Here is a 22,175-nt window from a genome sequence, read left to right as displayed (position 1 = left end):
TAATCTTATTTCTGAAATCTAACATAAAACATGCTACTTTAATCATATAAATTGTGAGTAACGTTTCTAAAAAGCATAATGAATCATAATTTATTAAATTTCTTTTATTTTTCAATTTCAATGTCAAAGGTAAAATATATCAAAACTTTATAAATGTTCTTTTTTAATTTTCAACACAGTGAGATTGAAATAAAAAGCTGAAATGTTTTTGAAGCTTTTATAAGCCAAAAAAGCATCTAATGTTTACTTTAATAAGCTAAAAAAGCATCTTATGTTTACTTTAATTGACTGTTCATAAAATATGCTCTAGATGTTATGTGGTATTCGGCAACCGTGAGCCATGCCTATGGCACCCCTGATCTGGGGTTCGGTGGAGGGTCAACGGCCCTCCCCCGAGTCCTGGGGAAGGGGTCTAGTGACCCCCTCCCTACGCTTAGAATTAATGATTGAATCTGTCATGTTTATTATGGTTAACTGTATTCTTAATTCTCCCCCACCCTTTTCAGGGATGGGGGATCATTATTGCCCAAACTGACCATTGTATATGTATTATTTATGCTTTTATGTTATGATTATTTATTCCTATCCATGTTATTATTGTTTGTTGTATATAGCTTTAGTATCTTTCAAACCTTCAATAAAGTGACAACTGAAATAGATGTTGATCATTATCTAGTGAAAGCTAGAGAAGCGTAGCTTCTCTATAGTAAGGTGTCCACGTCTGTCACACTGCCGTAATCTAATTGAACTCCGGTGTCTGCCCTTTATCCTCGGCGGATACCACAACTTTGGTGACAGCTGTGTGAGATTACGGCGAACCACAAGTGTAGAGCAGACGCGCATCTGAGGCTAAGGTACTCCCAGCAGTGAATCTGGCAAAACTGACGCAAGCAACCTGAATTACCCACCCTGGACAGCAAAGTTTAACTCTGCATCCGGCAGTTGTGGAAGCGAGACAGCGAAATTTGACGAATAACCGCGAGCAGCGCTGATATCTAACGGAGAATTGAGCGCCAAAAGGGCTGAAACAGGCCTGCGGACCGGCTGAAACAAGCCAAATAAGTGTAAACGGCTGGAAATAGGCCAACTTTACTGCAAGAAATAGCAGGATCCGAACCAGTGGCGCTAGCAGGACGGGACATTCCCTGCCGCCATCAGCCGGATTTGGATCAGCGGCGCTAGCAGGACGGGACATTCCCTGCCGCCGATAGGCTGAAACATGCCACATAGCTGCAAGCTGCGAGCTAACATACGAGTGTAGTGCACCAGAACAGAGAAAAACTACGTCAACCCCGAGTATCCTGAGAAGCTACAACGCAGCCACCCATCTAGAAAACAGATATTATATCACATTTGCAGGGATTACCACCCTAGTGTGATGGCCAAACAATAGATTTATGAGCAAAGCTTGGCAAACAAATTGTTGTGTTGTGATAAATCTAAGAATAGAACAGGCTTGGATTACTGTGTATTGTGATAACAGCTAAAAATAGAACAGAGTTGGTAAACAAATCTGTTATGCAATTGTGATAAGGACAAAAATAGAAGCTAGATGTAATATAATCAAGACCCTGATATACAATCAAAACAATCTCAAGCCCACAGCACAACAACAATACACCCCTTATTCCAAGGGAAAGGGAGGGGCCCCTCTCCATTGAAGGCAAATACAATCAGGGTGATATAATAGATAAGCCTAAGATTAAGAAGAAAAGGCCCTATTACACCAGCACACAGTTACCCCCCTCCCTCACAGGGGGAACGGACGGAGTTACCCCCGTCCCCTCACGCGCTTCCCCCTTCCTACCCACACTAGACTAAGTCCGTCTGTAGTGTGGAGCTAGCGATCGGATACACAGAGCGCCATTCACGGGTAGCGCAACAGAGTGCGGAAAATATCATAAATCCAACGGACGAAGCGGACCAATGAGAGAGCGAGTTGAGGGGTGAGAGCGCGTTTTCCCCGTGTGCGCGGATTTGACGGCGCGAACGCGCGTTACAAGGACAGGAGATTCCACGCACACACACACACACACTCACACCGGAGCGGAGCTACTCCATAGCATTTAACAGGGGTATTTTTAGCAAATAAAGAATTGCAAGTTTCTTTCCTTCTAGCTCTAGTGTGATAAAGGAAAACCCAATCAGTTCCTGACAGCAGTTCAGACCCTCAACATCTATCTACCTCTACCAGCCTACCCTACAACCTCAACACCTAACTAGTGATAAGTACAGCTAAGTTATATCTTTGTAACTAAACTCCCAACCTAGTGATACAAACAGTGTTGGCTGTTAGGCTAGGAAGCCTCAAGTGACAAACCATTCATTTTTAGTACTGTATAACTTTGTGCCCGCCGTTTCACCGTTGACCCAATGGACCAGCATCAAGCCCCAGGAGGTGACCAAGCCCCAGGATGGCTCCAGGATGACCCTCAGCCGGCCCCAGCCGAGTACCGCAAGCTGATGCTGAGCAATCTGCCGGAGTTTAGAGGGCCGCCCAAGCAATCCTGGTCGGCACATATCCGCAGACTTGAGATGTCATGGGCGGCTTACCGCGTGCCACCTCATGATTCCCTCAACCGCCGCAACGCCCTACTACTGTCACTGGTAGGGCAAGCGGCGGAAATGGCGTCCCATCTGTTTGGCGAGGCAGGCCAAGCCTTGACCTACGAACAGGTCAAGACCGAGTGTGAGTTGCTATTTCGCCCTGCTTTTGAATCCCAAACGCTTAAACAAGCGTTTAGGGATTACAAGCAACACTCGACAGAACCTATACAAGCGTACATATCAACTAAGTGCGCCTTGTATAGGGACGCCTACAACCATGAGGATCTTGAGTTGTTGGTGGACGAATTAAATCGTGGAATTCGTAACGCCAACGTAAAACGCCTCATGATGAACCATGAAATTACGAGTGTACCTGAGTACACTCGTAAGGCCATGTTCACCGTGACCATGGTTACTAAGCAGCTGAAGGAAGGTGTGTGCTTAGTGGACTCGACCGACGGGCTGATTGGATCTGCCTGCATCCAGTTGCCCCAATATGACGAGTCGGAGCCAATGGAGATTGGCTCCTTGGCTCCGGGTCTCCACCAGATGGGGAAGGTCGCTCCAGATGACAAGGTTCCAGGCCGCTGCTACCGCTGCCAGGGGAGAGGCCACCGAGCTCGAGACTGCCCAACGCCTGTGGAAGTTAGCCTAGAGGAGAGACGCACCCAGCCACGCCGTGACCGTTCTGCCAAGTGTGAGCGTTGCCACTATGACGGTCACACGGCCGCCGATTGTAGAGCCGACTGGGCCCAGGTAGCCAGCCGCAGGCGCACCGCCGACAAGGGTGCCCCTCCAGGGAAGCCCAGCAGAGTGGCCCATATGGAAGGGAGCGCGCCCCCAGCACCACCACAGCAAGCAGCCGCCCCCAGAGCTGCGGACCGAGCCGATGGGATGCCGCAGTTTGGGACTGTCCCAGCTAGGATCAACGTACTGGGCGGCGCGGCTGAACCCAACCGGGTTGGCCTAGGCTTCAGTCTTAACCATCTGGGGCCAGAGCTGATACAGCCCAACAACATAGCCGAGCCAGAGGTGCTGAGGCCCCAGCCTTTTAGCCTCAACATGATGGAACCTGCCCGACTGAGCCTACCCAGCAAGAGTGGAGGGGCGCTGCCCAGCGTCCCTGAGACGGTGTATGGGGAGGCCCTGGCAGCCGCTGAACGAGAGAGGCAGGAGGTGCTAGCCAGCACCTCTGCATCGATGTATGGGACGCCACCCGGCGTCGCCACCTGGGATGATGGGGGGGTGCTATCCAGCGCCTCCCACCTGGTGCCTGGGGCGACAACCGTCGCCGCCACCGAGATACCTGGATCCTGGAACGAGCCAGCCTCCAACCTGATGTCTGGGGCGACAACCGTCGCCGCCACCGAGAGACCTGAGTCCTGGAACGAGCCAGCGGTCCCAGAGGAAGGGGTGACACCCGTCACCCCCAGTCAGCCAGCGCCACCAGCCTGCAGGGAGAGCCCAGCTACATGCCAGCCAGCGCCACCAGCCTGCAGGGAGAGTCCAGCTACCTACCATCCAGAGCCCCCTGCCAGCCAAGGGAACCCAGCTGCTCAACATCAGGATAAGTTGAATTTGTTAAATGTGTTGTATCCAAAATATTGTAAACACCCAGCCTTGCCTGTGCCCCCTGCACCTGAGGCTGGGGAGATTGAAATTTGGGAAAATAAGGACTTGCCTGTGCCACATGCACCTGAGTTCCTAGGGCAGGGGAGGGCAGTGAGTAAGGGCGAGCCTGTGCCACATGCACTTCAGCCCCATGCCACTGGGCATGCTTTGGACAAGGGAAGGGAGCACTTAGGGCTAGGGGAGCCGACACCCAGGCAAGTGCCAGTCGCTTGCCAGTCTGTCATTGGGGAGGGTATCGGGGTGCCTCGGCCGCATACAGATAACGCTCAATGGAAACTTGTATCTAGCCAGGAGCAGCCCAGCCGTGTCCAGTCCCAAGAAGCAGCCGTGACCAGAGCTGAAGATCCCCAGCCGCGTGTACGAGGAAGATGGTTACCTGGAAACCTCTCCCATTGGTGGATGGTCCTGTGGGGCCTCCTGCTGGCAGCCGTGTGGCCTACAACCAGCTACGTCCTGGTGGGGTGGGACTGTGCCAACCCCACCCATGTCACGTCTTACAATAAAGAAAAGATGTGTAACACGGAGCCCCTACACCAGGAGGTGCCCCTGGGCCATGAAGTGCACGTCCTGCAGCAAGTCAAGGTGAGGGAAACCACTGGGTACAGCTGTCAGCTCACCGTGTCCCAGTGGACATTCAGGTGTGGGGTATGGGGTCACCTCAAGGTGACCTCGGTCCCCACCCTCATGAGGCCAACCAAGATAGACCCAGAAGCGTGCCGAGACCTGGCCAGGAACCGAGTCTACACGTTGCCAGGCAAGACCCAGCCACTGACGTTCCAGCTGAACCACCCCCAGTTCTTCACCATCGACATGGTGGGCGCCCTCCTCAACAGCCCCGAGGGGGTGGGTTGCGAGGGGGAGGACGTCCACTTTGAGGGCCAGCTATACCGCAACGAATTAGTGCTCCAGGAGCGGCGGCTGCTGGTCAAGGAGGAGACCTATGTGGTGGAGGATGGACGGGTGGAGTCCCAGTCTGACCACCTGACCCTAGAGTGTCCCCATTCTGAGCTGTCCTGCATCACTGGGGAAGCAACCTACGTGTGGGACCACCTGGGAAGAGATTGCCCCTTGAGGCTGATCCGCAGCCTCCAGCCCAGCCTGGTGATGGATGCATATCTGGTTGACCATCAGGCCCAGTTTTTCATCAACATGACCAACCCCACCTCGATTGTGAACTGCGACTTCGAGGCCCATGCCACAAACCATCCAGCGTTGTTCGTGGCAGCTGACCCAGCCGCGGCTGCGCTGCCCAGAGTGTCGGCCAGGGATGTTGACGTTCCCCTTCAAGCACAGATCCATGCAGGTTATATTGGGTTTACCCTGGAAACGCGCATGAAAAGCACCGCAGCAGAAGAAGTAGCGGCCAACTGCTGGAAGCTCCAGCAACTAGACCCGGCCCACCCGGTGCGTGTCCAGGGGAGCACGTTCTCGGTACTGAGGGGAGACATCCTGCTGCAGCTGACCTGCCAACGCCACAAGTATGTTGTCCGCGAACACAAGGAGTGTTGGGACAAAGTGCCAGTAGAGCCCACAGGTTTTGTAGACGCTGTGACACGGGTATACAGTGAACACGCCACCAAGATTCCTTGCTCCTCCACCTACCCCCTGACGGTGCACGCGGAGGAAGGCTGGATAGAGTTAACCCCTGCTCCCAAGAAGAGGCCACCCCCGCTGGATACGCCTAAGCAGTTGTTGACAGAACCCTTAGATGACTTCAGTTCAGGTGGCTTGTATTCGCAGGCTGAGTTGAACGACTGGCAACAACTGCTGGCGTTCCCAGCATACAAGAGTGCCATGCTGACCGGCCTATCCTATGGCTCCTGCGTTCAGCAAGGCAGCTGTTCGGCCACAGGAGACCATGGGATAGTGTCCTACAACATTGACCGACTGGCGGAGGAAGGAGAGGCAGCCCTGGATGTCTGGGCTGGATTTAGACAAGCCATCCACGAGTGGGGAGATGGCGCAGCCATACTGTGTTTGCTGTTGTTGATCCTCAAACTGCTGGGGGATCTAACCATCATTTCCCTAGCAGCAGCACAAGGAGGAGTCCGAGCAGCCCTGAATGCGATATCACAAGTGTTCCTGTACCATCCAGCTTTATATAGGAAAGCGCTGGCTAGAGCCAGGCTCAACCATGCCAAGTCCCGGGACTTTTCAGTGGACTGGAATGCCATTCCCATCGGCAGGGAAGCAGCAGAGGAAATGGTGTCTATGAAATCCACTGACAGCGGGCATGACCGCCCAGGTAGGCCAGGACCGCCCTCTGGCAGACCCCGCGGCCCCTCAGGAGGACAGGCCGCTGCTCAAACGATCAACCTGACAGCCAGTGCCCCAGCCGTTGCCAACAACAACCAGCAGGCCCCACTGCTGACTGTTCCAGCAACAACTGTGCCACCAGCAAACCTGATACCTGCCGGCGCTGACCAACGTGTCCAACCCAAGCCAGCCTCTGCCTTCTATCCCACATTGGGAGCCCATCAACATTAAGAAGATACTCACCACTAGGATTCCATTGAATCATTATCGTTTGTATATATTTTAGCCCTAAGGAGCGGGCCGAAGGCCTCAACCACTGTCGGAAGTCTGGTAGGGAAACCCCCTCCCAGCCTTCCGAGGGGAGAGTTGTGGTATTCGGCAACCGTGAGCCATGCCTATGGCACCCCTGATCTGGGGTTCGGTGGAGGGTCAACGGCCCTCCCCCGAGTCCTGGGGAAGGGGTCTAGTGACCCCCTCCCTACGCTTAGAATTAATGATTGAATCTGTCATGTTTATTATGGTTAACTGTATTCTTAATTCTCCCCCACCCTTTTCAGGGATGGGGGATCATTATTGCCCAAACTGACCATTGTATATGTATTATTTATGCTTTTATGTTATGATTATTTATTCCTATCCATGTTATTATTGTTTGTTGTATATAGCTTTAGTATCTTTCAAACCTTCAATAAAGTGACAACTGAAATAGATGTTGATCATTATCTAGTGAAAGCTAGAGAAGCGTAGCTTCTCTATAGTAAGGTGTCCACGTCTGTCACACTGCCGTAATCTAATTGAACTCCGGTGTCTGCCCTTTATCCTCGGCGGATACCACAGTTATAATATTTTTTCTAAAATAAAGAAAATTAAATATAAAAAAGGAATAAGTTTGATATTGGCTGAACTCGCAGTTTTAGAACGATTCCAATTTTCCATGTTAAATGGTCTAATATTAAGATTATATTGCTTTAATTCAATTTAAACCTTTTTATTGCCAGGATGTAAAATGTTCTTAACCTGCCCTCCAGAATTCTAATTTTTTACTACAAATCTTATTTTAATTTGAATCTGTTTTATTTAAAATGTTGGAAGTGTAGCAACTTTTTGGTTACAAATGTCCGTTTGTCTATCAATCTATATTACTTAGGTAAGATATGTGTAATTCCTATTGGAGAATAATAACCAATAAGCATCAACTAATAATTATTATAGGTTTTAGACTATTTATTTATTTGTAAGTGTAATCTCGGTATAGCCCCTATCGTGACAGCGCCTCTTAAGTTGCGTTTTTTCGTATTTTTACAGCTGCTTTTGATAGGTTATTTTAAATTAGGTTAGGTTAAGTTGGGTTAGGTGATTGCCCCGCAAGTTTAGGCAATTTTCCCCTCAGGGTTAAAGCCCCCCGCAGGAGCTATAAATAGGAGAAAAGCTACTGTAAAAATACGACGTAACGCCCCTTAAGAGGCGTTGTCAGGAAAGGGACTGTAACCTGTAATCTTAATTAATTAAGTTTTTCTCACAAAATGAATAAACCTTAGCTGGATCTTTAAATAGGTTTGTAGGTGATTTAAACCAGGGCGATTCATTTGGCGCACCATCAAATTATTAATATCAATCTTTAAATCGAATTTGCATGGGCGATTTGAATCGGGCAGTGGCGCGGGCCCGGCGCGGCAATGACACTCACCGAGTGGCATTGCCGGTTTAAATCGGGGTGAATCATGCACTGAGCCCCAACGAAAGACCCATTGCATATGTAATAAATGGATATTTTTTTTTAATTACTTTAATATTTTATTGCAAAACTATCGTGAAAACATTTTTATAGTTATTTTTAAAATAAATTATATATTAATGTTTTATATAAAATACCATGCTGACACGGAATTTTACATAAAATGTCTTACTGACACGGCTTATGTAATAAAGTTGTACTGGCGCGGATCGATATTTTATTGAGTGTCGCAAGCAATTTAACAACACCGCGCCGAAAATCTTTTAAATATCAATGTTTTATAGGCGCGCTGTGGCTAACCACCAGCGCACCTACGGTTCACTCTGAATCGCCCCGGTTTAAATCACCATAAAAACGATTTAAAGATCAAGCTCTTGATGACAAGTCCATGTTTGGTAATAGATGCATGGACAGCAAAATGTTCTATTGCACATCTTAACCAAATATCAGCTGTTTATCTTAAATAGCAGACAAAAATAACATACTTTCTCTCAAACGTTTCTGACTAACAGACAAAGTCAGCTATCTAGTAGCTTTACTGCTACAATGAATTCAATGTATCTTATGAAATTGAAGTATTGGTTGAAAATCTTTTCCTGAAACCTGAACTGCACTGACAGCAAATCAATAATCTTTTTTTTCTTCTGTAAAGTTGCATTTTTCTGTTACAAGGAAATTATACTTTTCTGGTCATGTCATGAATTCACAGTTCACTGGAACGAAATTATGTTTGTAATAAGATAGTTATTGGGTAATTTTAGTCAAATACAAAGGCAGATTAACATAAAATTATAGAAGGAATAATATATCCCCAATCCCAGTTTGTTTCAATTCAATTTTGGGGTCATGACAGAGTAGACCTTATAAAAACATTAGATTGATATAAGTCCCCCCCCCCCCCCCAAAAAAAAACATAAGAGATAAAATAATCATTCCATTGCAAAAAACGCGATCTTTGGTTTGCTTAAATAACATTCTATTGCAACAAAAAGGTGATGTTAGCAAATAATTTCTTGAATAAAATCATAAAACGTTTTTTCATTTAATTTTCATTTTTTTCACTGTTGTGTTTTTATTTGACATTAAAAATAAAAATCATAAAAAATCTTCCAAATCAAAGAGAAAAAATCTTTGAATTATTGGTCAATTTAAGTTCAAAGATTTTTTTATTGTAAAAAGTTAATTTTTAAAAAAGATTTTAGAAAAAATATCTTCTAACAAAAAAAATTATCATAATCCAAGATGGCGTCAATACATGTAAAAAAATATTTTCAAAACAAAAAATTAAAACTTGAATATCTTTTTTCATAGATTGAATTTCAAAAATCGGTCTGACAGTTTTTTCAAAGTCAGTATGATCTATCGAATGAAAAAGGTTTGAAACTGATAGAACATTTCTTTATACTAAAACATATTTTTTCTCCCGTTTTTTCCCACACTTCCAAAAAATGAAATTCAATGAAAATTAAATGGTTCTCACGTAAAAAAATTTTCTCACGGGTCCAAAAAATGAATTTAAATGAAAATCATATGTACCATTTAAATCAAAATAAATGGTTCCCACATTCTAAAATTTTTCCCACGCTTGACATTCTTGAAAATGCTAAATAAATGGACATTTAAACAAACCAAAGATCGCGTTTTTTGCAATGGAATGTCTATTTATTTAGCATTTTTCAAGAATGTCAAGCGTGGGAAAATCTATAGAATGTGGGAACCATTTATTTTGATTTAAATGGTACATATGATTTTCATTTAAATTCATTTTGTGGACCCGTGAGAAAATTTTTTTAACGTTAGAACCATTTAATTTTTATTGAATTTCATTTTTTGGAAGTGTGGGAAAAAACGAGAGAAAAAATATGTTTTAGTATAAAGAAATGTTCTATCAGTTTCAAACCTTTTTCATTCAATAGATCATACTGACTTTGGAAAAACTGTCAGACCGATTTTTGAAATTCAATCTGTGAAAAAAGATATTCAAGTTTAAATTTTTTGTTTTGAAAATATTATTTTACATGTAGTGACGCCATCTTGGATTATGATAACTTTATTTTTGTTAGAAGATTTTTTTTCTAAAATATTTTTAAAAAATTAACTTTTTACAATAAAAAAATCTTTGAACTTAAATTGACCAATAATTCAAAGATTTTTTCTCTTTGATTTGGAAGATTTTTTATGATTTTTATTTTTAATGTCAAATAAAAACACAACAGTGAAAAAAATGAAAATTAAATGAAAAAACGTTTTATGATTTTATTCAAGAAATTATTTGCTAACATCACCTTTTTGTTGCAATAGAATGTTATTTAAAATCTATTATTTTATCTTTTGCTCAGTCATTTAATAACTTAATGTAAATATTCTTTTATGCTAAATTTTGTTTGAAAAACCTGGATATTGCTCTGGTTAACTGTGTATTACAAAAAGAAGGAAATGGTAATTTTGTGTGGCACTTAGCAGCACAAAAATGTATAGGGATATCCTTTTCTTATGAAAAGACGCTGGTGATTTTTAATGAATGAACGGTAAAATAATCAAACTCTAGTGTTTCATTAACAAATTAGTTAATGATCAATAACTTTTAAGCTCCAATACAAAAGTCAGATAGTTTTGTTCTTTTCAAAAAATGAAAATTTTTCAAGTATAATTAAATTTTGACAAACATAAAATAAAAATTATTTAAAATAAGAAACTGTATGCATAATTTCCAAGTTTGAGTGTGACTTTACAGTTTTCATCAAAGGTCGGCAGTCACAGGTTCGACTCCAGATCAGCCGCCAAAATGAGATATGTGGTTTTAAAGTACTTAGGAAACTAAGGTTATCAAGCGATTATAATCCTTTAAATGCACCGCTAAATCATTATATTAGAAAAACACACTGAAAAAGAGATTTTGTCAGTTATAAAAATAGTCTCGAACTAGTCAAAATTAAAATTACTTTGTCCGAGGCTACTTTGTCCAAGATCCGAATTTTGAGTATTTTAGTCGCTTGACTATCCCAGTTTTCCACTATACTTCAAGTGCCTAAAGTTTTAATTAATTTATGATCATTTTGTCAGCTGCGAGTTGCTAATAATGTCTTCTTAAAGGTGATACTGCTTGGATTGCAAATTAACTAATATATTTTAAAAAGAAACAGTTAGCTGCGGTCTGTCAAAAAAAACACGCCAAAGTCGGCTGCGGCTGCAGAGACCTAGTTTTGAACCCAATAAATTTTGCATATGAAATGATATGTGTGTGTGAGAATTTGTATTGAAATTCTATATTTTATTTATTAAAGGTCAGCTAGAGAGCATTTATTGAATTTGGTAAATGGCCACTTTACAAAATGCATTGAATAAATGTTTTATCTTATTTTAGTTTAATGGAAACAATTATTAAATTATTTAAAGAGGCGTTATGCATTAAAAAAATAAGAATTCAGATATACATTAGATATTTTAATTTTTTCAGGTTTTTTCACTTTATGATAATTTTTCTTGGGATGAGGTTGGCACTCTCCTCCAAATTAGTAAAATACCTTACCTGGACCTATAAAAATCTACAAGGGTATTTAGCTATCTAGAATACATTGTTAACTTATTTGCAATGCTATTTAGAGATCATTTGTTCTGCCTTTTATTTTAAATTATGTAGTTGTTAAATCTTTAATTTTTGACATTAGTTGATTTACTTGTGAGGATTTGAAAGGCTAGTTATGTATGTTTTTGTGGTTTGCTTTGTGGTAATGTAATTTGTCATTCTTGTTGATTTGTTATAAAACTAGCTACGCAGAAGCTACAATGTTTGTACACTTAAAGATAGCCTAAAACCATTATAAGACTTAGAATATATTACCCTAAAACAATTACAAAACCCATTTGAAGCTTCCCTAAAACTGCTTTCATTGATATCTTAAAATTTAGACAAAATACCTTACTACTTTATACATTAGGATAAGTTAAATTATAATAGAAGGGTGAGGGGGGGGGGGTCTAAACCCAAATGGCTAAAACGGTGATACTGCTTAATAAACACAACATGTAATGTATGAGTATCAGGAAGGAGTGGTAAGGTCTTGTACAATTAATTCATAATCTAGTTTACCTTAAATTTAGGAGCCACAACTGGCATAATTTAGAATCATTGGGTAACTTATTGGAACATCTTTTTAAAAAATTAGCTTGCCTAGTAGTCTTAAAAATTCATTTATTTTTAAGATAAAAACTAATTTCTAGGTGAACCTTGAAAATTTTATAGGATTTGTGTCATTGTCAAATCCCTGAATCCCAAATGAGTTGTGAACAACAATGACATTAACATATTTTGATATGCAGGGGGAATACTCATCTACCCACCCACACACACACACACACACTCACACTCATATACAAACATAAACTGAAATTCAAATGAAATATGCAACTTTATAATCAACCTTTATTATGCTAATATTATGTATATAAAGTCATTTTGAGTAGCGAAGCTACTCTATAGTTCGAAATGTCTATCTTTATATTATTTGCCCATTTTTGGGAAACAATATTTCTTTTGGGTCCTACGATTCGAAATGTTAAGATTCCCTGTACCTATAATCATTTAGTACCTGATTTACATGGTCTGTTAGTCTGTCGGCATTGCTACAAATGACACTAATCTCTTTTTTATGACAATTGAACATCTCTATAACTCTATAACTCACTTTGTCCGTTTGTCCATCCATAATTATTTTGTGCTTCTTTACTTATGTATAAAGTTATCATCCTTGTTATTAAATTATAATTAGCAAGTATGTTGAGTTTGTTTATTGGTAGTTTAAACCTATTTAATATCTTCATATTGCATCTACACAACAGACCAATTTTTATTGTAATTTAAAATTTTCTGCTTATTTTAGGTATGGTTAGGTTTAGTAAGGTTTAAAAAGGCCCCACAGGATTATTACTCCGTAGTTGAGTGTCCAAAAGTTTCAACCAGTAATTGTAATCTACAGAGGGGATAATTTTTTTGGGGATGTACATAATTTTATTTCCCATTGTCTTATCCCTTTAGACCCCTGCAGGAAATGTCAATGCAAATCATAGTTGAATTATAAAATGCACACAAAAGCACAAATATGCAAAGTATTTTATACAAAGTTCATACTTTTCAAACTTTTCTTTTATCAGTCAAATTATTATTAAATATAAGCTATTATGCTTTTGCATTCATAATCAAATAACTTGTGAGGTTTGAAATTAATAGAATGCTTCTGACATGTCTCAACTAACGATCGTAGCTTCACGTTACAGCCTTATGAATATATTCTAATAACAGAAAAGCTTCGAATTAAAAATTGAGCATTTTATTAGATATTCTCTGTACTTCAACTATGCACATTACTTAAATATCAATATACAGGGTGTATTTTTCAATTTGAGCAACCAACCAATTCATTATGAATTATTAGAATCTTTATCAGTCAATAGATATATTCTTACTTGCATCAGATTTTTATGTTTTGTAATAAAGTGAACTTTATATCGGACTAAAATAACGATATCCCCCATCCCCCTCCTTTACCCACTCCTCCCTTCCTTCCTACTGGATAAACGGCCCGACCAATAAAAGCGAGGGCAAATTGCAACCTAAATTGACGACAATTTTTCTCCTGTCATAATATCCACGTATATTCTGCATCCACTGATGTATCATAATTTATGGTATAATTGATGAAAATTAAAAAAAAATTATTTTAATTTAGAATAATTTTTGTTTGAATCACCCTGTATGTAAAAGGAAGGTATTTAGCATAAATATGAAATATCCATCCCCAACATATGCATGTTAAATGCAAGCAAAATCTTTTGTCAAACTTTTAAAATAGGCTTGTAATGGAAAACATTATATTTTTGGGAATGTCTAGATGTCATAATTTCTGTTTGTTACATGTCCTTTCTAACTGATTTCTTTTTGAGATTTACTTTCATGCAAACAACACTTAGATTTTATGATCTTTTTTTCAAAATATTTTTAGCTATTGGGTAGTTAACTTCCAAACAACTAGCATACAACTTTATTCTAAAGTCTCATCATTCAAATTTTTAATTATTTTAAAACAGAATTAAAAGTAAGGATGGAGCAGTTTTCGTTTGTTTAATTGTAGTGGGAGAAAGTAACTCAAAAATCAGCCACGTGACGTCATAAAAATAAGAGATAAAAGAGGAGAAGTGGGAAAGACAACTCCTAAAAAAGAGATGGATAATCCCTCGTTTTCATGACGTCAAGTGGCCGTTTTTTGAGTGACTTTCTCCCCCTACGTTTATTTCTTCAACTTGGCCAAGTTAGGTATGTTTATATTTTTTATAGTAAAGGTCTCGTAGGGTCAGGGCTCCCAGAAGTGGTTAACCATTGGAAAAAAAGATAGCTTTTCTCTTATTTTCAACTTGTTCTATGAACATGGGGGTATCAGTAGTGCTCAATAGGCTTTTTGTGGGAAAGCACTAAATTATTTCAACAAGATTTAAAACCAGAAAAGATTTGTTACTCCAACCCAAGCTGTCAGAGCCAGGAAAGTTAAAAGTTGTTCTGAACTTGTAAAAATATTTACCATTGTCAAATTTTCCAAAAATATTGTAGCAGCTTCGAATTGGATGTAATCTGACGGGCCTTTTCTAAAAAACAAGGTTAACTTTATCTGCTATATGCAAATAACGAAAATATATATAGAACATACAGACATATGGACGGAAGAGTAAATTCAGATAGAAATTAAATCTTTACTAAGTGTTAGGAATTACTAGGCTGACAGACAAACAGACTTACAGAGAGATAGAGTTGAAGGATAGATGCTATTTATATTTGATTCAGACATTTTCCATTGAAGCAAATTTTGAAATTGCTCGCTTAAATTTGAAAACTTTATTGTAGAAAATCAAAATTAATTTTTGCTGTGCTATTTGAAATTTTAATCCTTCTTTTATTAAGTAGTAAGGTTCTATTGTATGCACCTTAAGATTTCTTTAACTACTGAATCAGGTTGGTTTAAGCCAATTTTACTTTTTAATGTAAGTTTTGGGATTGTTTTAAGCTATTTTTCTGCTCTTTACTCCCCATTTCTTCCCATAAAGAGCCCCTTAATGCTAGGGGTGCTTATAAACTAGAATATAAGCTTTGGTACATTTTCTTTGGCTGCAGATTTCGGGTTAAAAAGTTTTTGTTGTAAATATAAATTAATGTTCCATTCTTCTAATCTAGATGCACACTAAATTACTTTGCCTTTGTTAACAAAACTTTTTTACACTTTCAAATTATTTTCTCACAAAGGTTTATAGGTATATTATGTACATGTTGTATACACTAGTAGCAGGTACACCAGCAAAAGCCTCTAGGGGCACAAGTATTAGGGTGGTTGGAGGGGGAGTCAATCCCTCATAAATTTCAATTTCATTTTAAAAAGAAATAATTTTAGGTTGGCATATTTTTTCTTAATCTTTTCTGGCACATGAGATCCTTTCATACAGAGAGAGAGATTAACATTCTGTTACTTTTATATGAGGATTAGGGGACAAAGAATAAAGATATTTGTCATAAAGAAAAAAACTTCGTAAGCTTAGAAAAAAACATGACAATAAAAGTACTCATGCAATTACTACAGATGTTTTTATTAATTATAAATAAGAGTTAATATTTTTGACTCTTCTGTCGAATGATTTGATCTAACCTAGCCTTTAAAAAAGGCAAAAAAAAACATGCCAAGAAAACTATAAAGCTGCTCTTGAACTGACTGTTTAAGCCATTTTTGATTTTGTAATAAACCTAAAGCGTAAATATTACTAAAATCCAAATTTCTGTATCTTTTACAATCTTGCGAAGAAACTTTTATCAAAATAGATCTTTTTTGACCTTTACATGGCTACAATTAGCAGTTTTTTTGGTAAAATGTCCAATGTAGTCCATTCCTGCCTAACTACTGTATTTATGCTATAAAGTTTTAATATTCAATCTAAACTTCTTCCTCATATTTCATATTTAGATACCTTTTTTTATAAAGCGAAGCTTTTCTACTATTAGAAAACCGTTTGGCTATATGTACCTCGTCCTATACATATTACTCTTTTAGATAATTATATTGCGTCAGAAACTTCAAACATTTCATCATGATTTCTGAAACAATATGGAATTATTTACTACAATCAGAAAGTTCAAATATTCATTTCTTAAATGTTGATTCATTTTTGGTATATTGAATCCCAGAAAGATAAGGTATTTGTCTTAATATTTCTTATCTATAATACAAAGTAGAATGATGTCTGTCTGTCCGTCTGTCCGTCCCTTAAGATCTCCGTAACCACTGAAACGATCGGATTCTACTCTTCAGGCAATATAGCTACTGGTCCTCTGGTGGTTTAGGCTATTTTCTTGGGGGGTGGAACACCCCCATCCCCCAAAAAATCAAAATATCCCCCATTTTTTTTTGCTGAAGATTTCCTTGGTCCTTTTTTTATTTTTTTTTGCTAAGATTTCCTTTGTCCTTTTTTTTTTTTTTTTGCTGAAGATTTCCTTGGTCCTTTTTGATTTTGATCATCTCTTGGGGCAAAGTCCCTAGAGGCTAGGGGCGAAGCCGCTAGTAATGTATATTTAAACATAACAAGCATTTTAGGTTGTACGAAATATTAGATATTTTTTTGTTATGTTAAAAAAAAATATTTCAACTCTGAGGATGTTTTCATCCTTGTTTTAACTTGAATATACATCAACTTATATATTGTTTATATTTTGCACTGTAATATACATAGTACATGACTTGGTAGTTTATTCAAATTTGTTTGTTTTTATTTTATGATTATTTTTATTTTTTGTACAATGTATATAAGGTAATAATGTAAATCATATAAAGAATTTGTAGTTTTTAGTTTTTAACAATTACACTACAGGTCTATTTTTTTTTAAATCTCTTGAATAATTAATAAAATAGCAGTTTTGTTCTAAGCGTCTTTTAAGCTACAACTTGACGTACAGACACAAATAAGAAATAGAGAAGCTGCGCTTCTAACAGTTAATAAAACCATAAAAATATTCACTTAACCTAATAAGGTTAGAAACATCATTAACACCAATATAATTATTTTTCCATAAGTAAAAGTTTCAGGTGCTTTCCATCAAAGTGCCTTTCGAGCACTGCCACCCCCTCCCCCTCTGTTTAAAGATTTATTAAAAAGAGGAGGTTTTCTTTTCCAAAGGGGGCCTATTCCTGAAGTGCCTTAACCCTGCGGGGCTACCCAGTAATGTATAAAACCAAACCTTAACTAATCTAAAGTAATAACCGAAGCACCTCCCACCCCCTTTATTTCAACGATGTTTTCAATGGCATTTTGACACATATATTTCAAAATTTTCAGTCATTACTTTAAAATACTCCAAAATTTAAAAACAAATAAAATCAGAGAATTTAATCCAATATTTCTATTTATCAATCCAAAATGTTTGGAGGTGGGATGGCCAAATATTTAAATAAATATTTTGGGGGAGTATTATACAACCCAACTCTCCTAAGGCACCAAATGTAGATGGTATTGGCATGAAACTATAGTGCAAAACTGTCTAATCTTGCAGCAAGAAATTGTTTTAAAAAACATTTAGCTAGTCTTTTCAGTAGCTGTGTTAAGTGCCCTAGGAGAATGGGGATAGATGTCACAGCTTTTGGCCTACCTATTCTAATGACGTCATAGTTCAAGGGAAAAAGAAAGGGAAGGGGGAAAGAAATCCCCTAGAAAATAGATTGGGCATAGAATATTTCCTGACGTCAATAGAATATGTAGGCCAAAATAAGTGACATCTATACCCATTTTGCTAGGACACTGTGGACAGCTACGCTTTTTACATTTTGCACAAAATATCTAGAAGCCAAAAATCATTTTAAGGTTGTTTAATATTAAATTTAGTCCAATAGGTATAACCAATTTAATAATGTTTTTTTTTATTTAGGGAATATATTCCTTACGAGAAACTGAAGCAGTGAGCAAGTTGAAAGTTCTAGCGAATCATGTTGGGCTCTATCTGGGTCTTATCATCTATACAGCCATTGGGGCAAAGGTAAGCTATGGATCACACGTAGCGCAGCTACTTTATAATTAAGATATGTCCGTCATTATTGCTCAAATTAAATCTGTCTGTCTGTTTGTGTGTGAAGCAAAGGTTTTCGATACCGCATGGCCGATATATGGTTATACTTTGCAGTGAAGTTTCTTAAAGGTCCAGGAAAGGTTTTTATTCATTTTGGGGGAGTGTAGGTTCTCTCTTTTAAGAAAGATAACAAAATAACCCTTTCCCCCTCTCACAAAAATATTAAATTTTCCAATCGTGTCGCAGTCGCGCTATGGAGACACTAATATTTTCATTTTGGACTTAACCTATCTTGGTTATGTGTAAGGTCAACTTATTTTATAATTCTTAACCTTGGAAATGTACAATTCATTATTTTCAAGAATATCAATCTTTTTAAATGTTCAGAATTATTTTCAAAAAGTGTTGACTTTGTCTACTAATGTTTTATTATTTACTGTTCTTTTTTTTATTGAATGTAGTTAAAATATCAATTGCAGACATAATTTTCGAAAAAAAGGAGCTTTAATATTGGACATCATTAAAAAGTTTTAAAAAATACAACACAGATTTTGGAAATAAGTGTTTACTACTTATTTTCTCTACATATTGGTGCTTTATTATAGCATGATATATTAATACTAATTATCCTTTATTACTTTGACATTATTAGTGTTTGAGTTGCATTATCCAGTACATTTAATATGGAACTTTATTTTAACCTCCCAACAAAGTGAAATGATATATTTATAGTTATTATTATAGACAGCTTTTCGCGAATATTAAATTGAAAAATTATATAACTTTGTAAAAATCTGCTATGTGACGTAATCTCTTTTTTAGGGGTTTTCTTTCCCGCTTCTCCTCTCATCTCCTAAATTTTTATGACGTCACATGGCTAATTTTTTAGATACTTTGTAAAGTTACAAAAATGATAAAATTTTATGATTTTTATTTTAATATTCGTCTGTAATTGGCTGTTTTACGATGCTATAAATTATTTTTCAGTATTAATGAGAACCGGGTCTAATCCAGCGAATATTAATCAGTTTCGAAGCCATACTGGAAAAGACCTATAAAAATGTACCTTATACCAATTTTATCATGATAAAAAAACCAATATTTTGCCCTCTTAAAATAGAGGGAGAATTTTGGTAAAAAGGAATTCTATTGGACATTGCTTTGTTTATGCATTTCTAACTACAATTATTGTTTGTATTGTTTATTTACATAAAAAGCGAAAGTAACAAAAATATAAATGAAACCACAATACATAAATCAAATCAATTCAAAGAATAACCTTTGACCTTTTGGTCAGTCATAAATTGTCTTCCACTTTAACATTTAAAATTTAAAAAAAAACATAAAATGTATGGGGGAGTGAGGTAAGTTTTTCTTGGGATAGTTGGGGTATGCCCTATCTCCCAAGATAGATATAAACCTTCCCGGGACCGATAGGCAGCTACAACGTAAAATAGAACACTATTGGTTCACCGATTAGTTATACAGCTTTATTCAGACATCATGTTACTTTTATACTAGGATTGATTTGTCACATTAGATTTTTAAATGCGAGCTATCTATAATCAGAGTCGGTCAGTCTGTCCGTAATGGTCAGCTCTTTTTGTTAATTTAGTCATATTAGAATTGTCCTATCGATTTCAAGCTTTGCATGATGATTCCTTTAACAACTAGGTATGATTTAGAAAACGTATAACCGTTACTAAAATGTCCGTACGTTTCAATTTTCAAACTTTTTAATAACAATTTTTTATGTAATACAATTATCTGATCAACTTTTTAAAAATACTAATTCCTATTACAATAAATTACAATATTATGTGCGAAACTTTCTCTATAATTAAGTCTTAAAAATGTAAGTATGTCCTTAACAGTATCTGTATTTTGCAACAAATTTACGTACAATTTTGACGAAACTTATTCATTTTTGACACTCTTCAAGAGTTCGTTTGTTCTACCATTTAAGAGCTTTGCTTTTATGGATATTGTCATCCTTGTTAACATACTTTTTTTAATTTAGATATTTCAAGAAATAGAATATCCATATGAGCATGAACGAGCAGAAACATATCAGGAAATTACAGCCATTATAAAGTTTATTTATACAAGATGTATAGATTTTTTTAAAGAGTTTATAATCAAATATTTGGGATCTAGTGCAGTTCACGGTAAAATGTTCTTGGTAACGATTATCTCCAAAAATTTATGAATTTTAAACGGCTAAACGTACATGTCCTGCCCGCACACCGTGTTAAGAAACGTAATAATCTGAAATAGCCAAGATCCAAAGATGCACAGGGCAAGCTCCACTAAAGAAAAAACGTGTAAAATAAGTCTTTTTCTAGCATTTATGTACACTGCGAGATATCTGTGCACTTTTTTGTTAATAACTACTCATGATTTTTTGTAGGCCTTTTTTTTGTCGGTTTAAATCATGTGCGAGCATAATCTATACGTTCCACCGCTTGGCCGTTAGCAGCATTTAAAGTTTATAAATTTTTGGAAATAATCTTTACCAGGAACACTTTACCGTGAAATGTACTTGACCCAAAATTGTTTTTATTTACTGGAATTTTACCTACAATTTTATTGGCTCAATAAATTTATTCATGGCTAAAGAAACAGCCAAACAGATTGGTACTATTTGACGTGATTATCCTTGTTAAAATATTATGTTGTAAATAATACACTATAATATAAAACAAAAGTATCAGGATGTTTGTCTGTCTCTGTGTCTGTCTGTGTGTACCGAAGGATCTCGCTAACCGCTGAACCGATCGGGTTCTCCTTAACAGGGTAGATTCTCATATGTCCTGGGAGGTTTTTTAACTATTTTGGGGGAGGGTACTACCACCCTCCCAAAAGAAATGACAAAAAATTGAAAATTTTCTTAAAATCTGGGAGACTTCAACGTAACATTAAGAGGTATCCGTAATATAAAGAAATCGTAAACTTTAACAAACAAAAACATTTAAAGTGCCACTAGAGGCCTCTAGCCGCTAGTTCAAATAAAAGTAACAGGATGTGTGTCTGTTTTTGTATTTGTTTATCAAAGTTTATTTCCAGGGAAGGTATTAACCATATAATTCTTTCCAAGACAAATCGCATCTAGAAAAAAAATACGCTCCCACCAAAAGTTTTTTTTTTAAATGGAAGTTCTCCCCTTCCCTAAAGTGCCTGTTAAGGCCTCTAGAGGCAATAGCGCTAGTATTATATAGTTTGACAACAGAAAGTTTTATATATCGCTGAGGATGATTTAAGTCAGGGATCTAAAGGGATAAGACAATGACCGATATACTAATGTACATCGCCAATGATGACACACAATTACTCTTCTGTAGATCAAAATTAGTGGTTGAAACGTTTGAATGCACAACTTAATAAATCAAAATTCACCCAAAGTCCCAAAGTTTTCAAGCCAACGAATAAGAAAACGTTGTTAAAAAAACTTTAGGGACTAGTGTAATAGACAGCCCATTGTCCCATCCCTCTCTGGATCTAAGTATTGTCTGTAATGTTATCTTGACTGGTGCTGTAGGCATTATTGGTGACAAAAAGAATACTCTTCCTCGCCTCAATACACAATGCGTCATCAGACAGGTCTGAAGAGTCATTCCAGGTAAATTATTCCATGCTAAACTAGTGTGTGTGCGAATGGGGCGTTTGTCCATATTTTAGGTATGGAGACCGCTCTTCTATGAGTACTACTAAAACCTAATTTTAATGCAATACACATAGACATTCTCATCGTCGGTTCGTTTGTTTAGAATGCTTAACCCTCTATTCCCACAAGTATAATACGAATTTGGTTGAGCTGGTGGAAGCTCAACAAAAGACCCACGCGAAGTATTATGTTGCTTTAACCTAAGAATAAATGGTTGGTTTTGATATTCGATCAGAATCATATAAGTATATTAA

At 37.9% G+C, this 22,175-nt stretch overlaps 1 protein-coding gene across 1 annotated transcript in view; it reads left to right on the top strand.

The window, feature by feature from the left end:
- Positions 1–22,175, top strand: part of LOC145304262 (TWiK family of potassium channels protein 7-like) — a 101,980-nt gene that overhangs the window by 9,165 nt on the left and 70,640 nt on the right. Inside the window, exons 2-4 of the mRNA XM_080146111.1 lie at positions 18,120–18,227; positions 20,278–20,332; positions 21,797–21,876. Of these exons, the coding sequence (XP_080002237.1) occupies positions 18,120–18,227; positions 20,278–20,332; positions 21,797–21,876 (243 nt within the window). The remainder of the gene's footprint in view (positions 1–18,119; positions 18,228–20,277; positions 20,333–21,796; positions 21,877–22,175) is intronic.

Source organism: Acartia tonsa, chromosome 13, assembly GCF_053477335.1.
Source record: "Acartia tonsa isolate MP-2025a chromosome 13, ASM5347733v1, whole genome shotgun sequence".
Classification (NCBI taxonomy): Eukaryota; Metazoa; Arthropoda; class Copepoda; order Calanoida; family Acartiidae; genus Acartia; species Acartia tonsa.
This window is presented reverse-complemented; position numbering and strand designations above follow the sequence as displayed.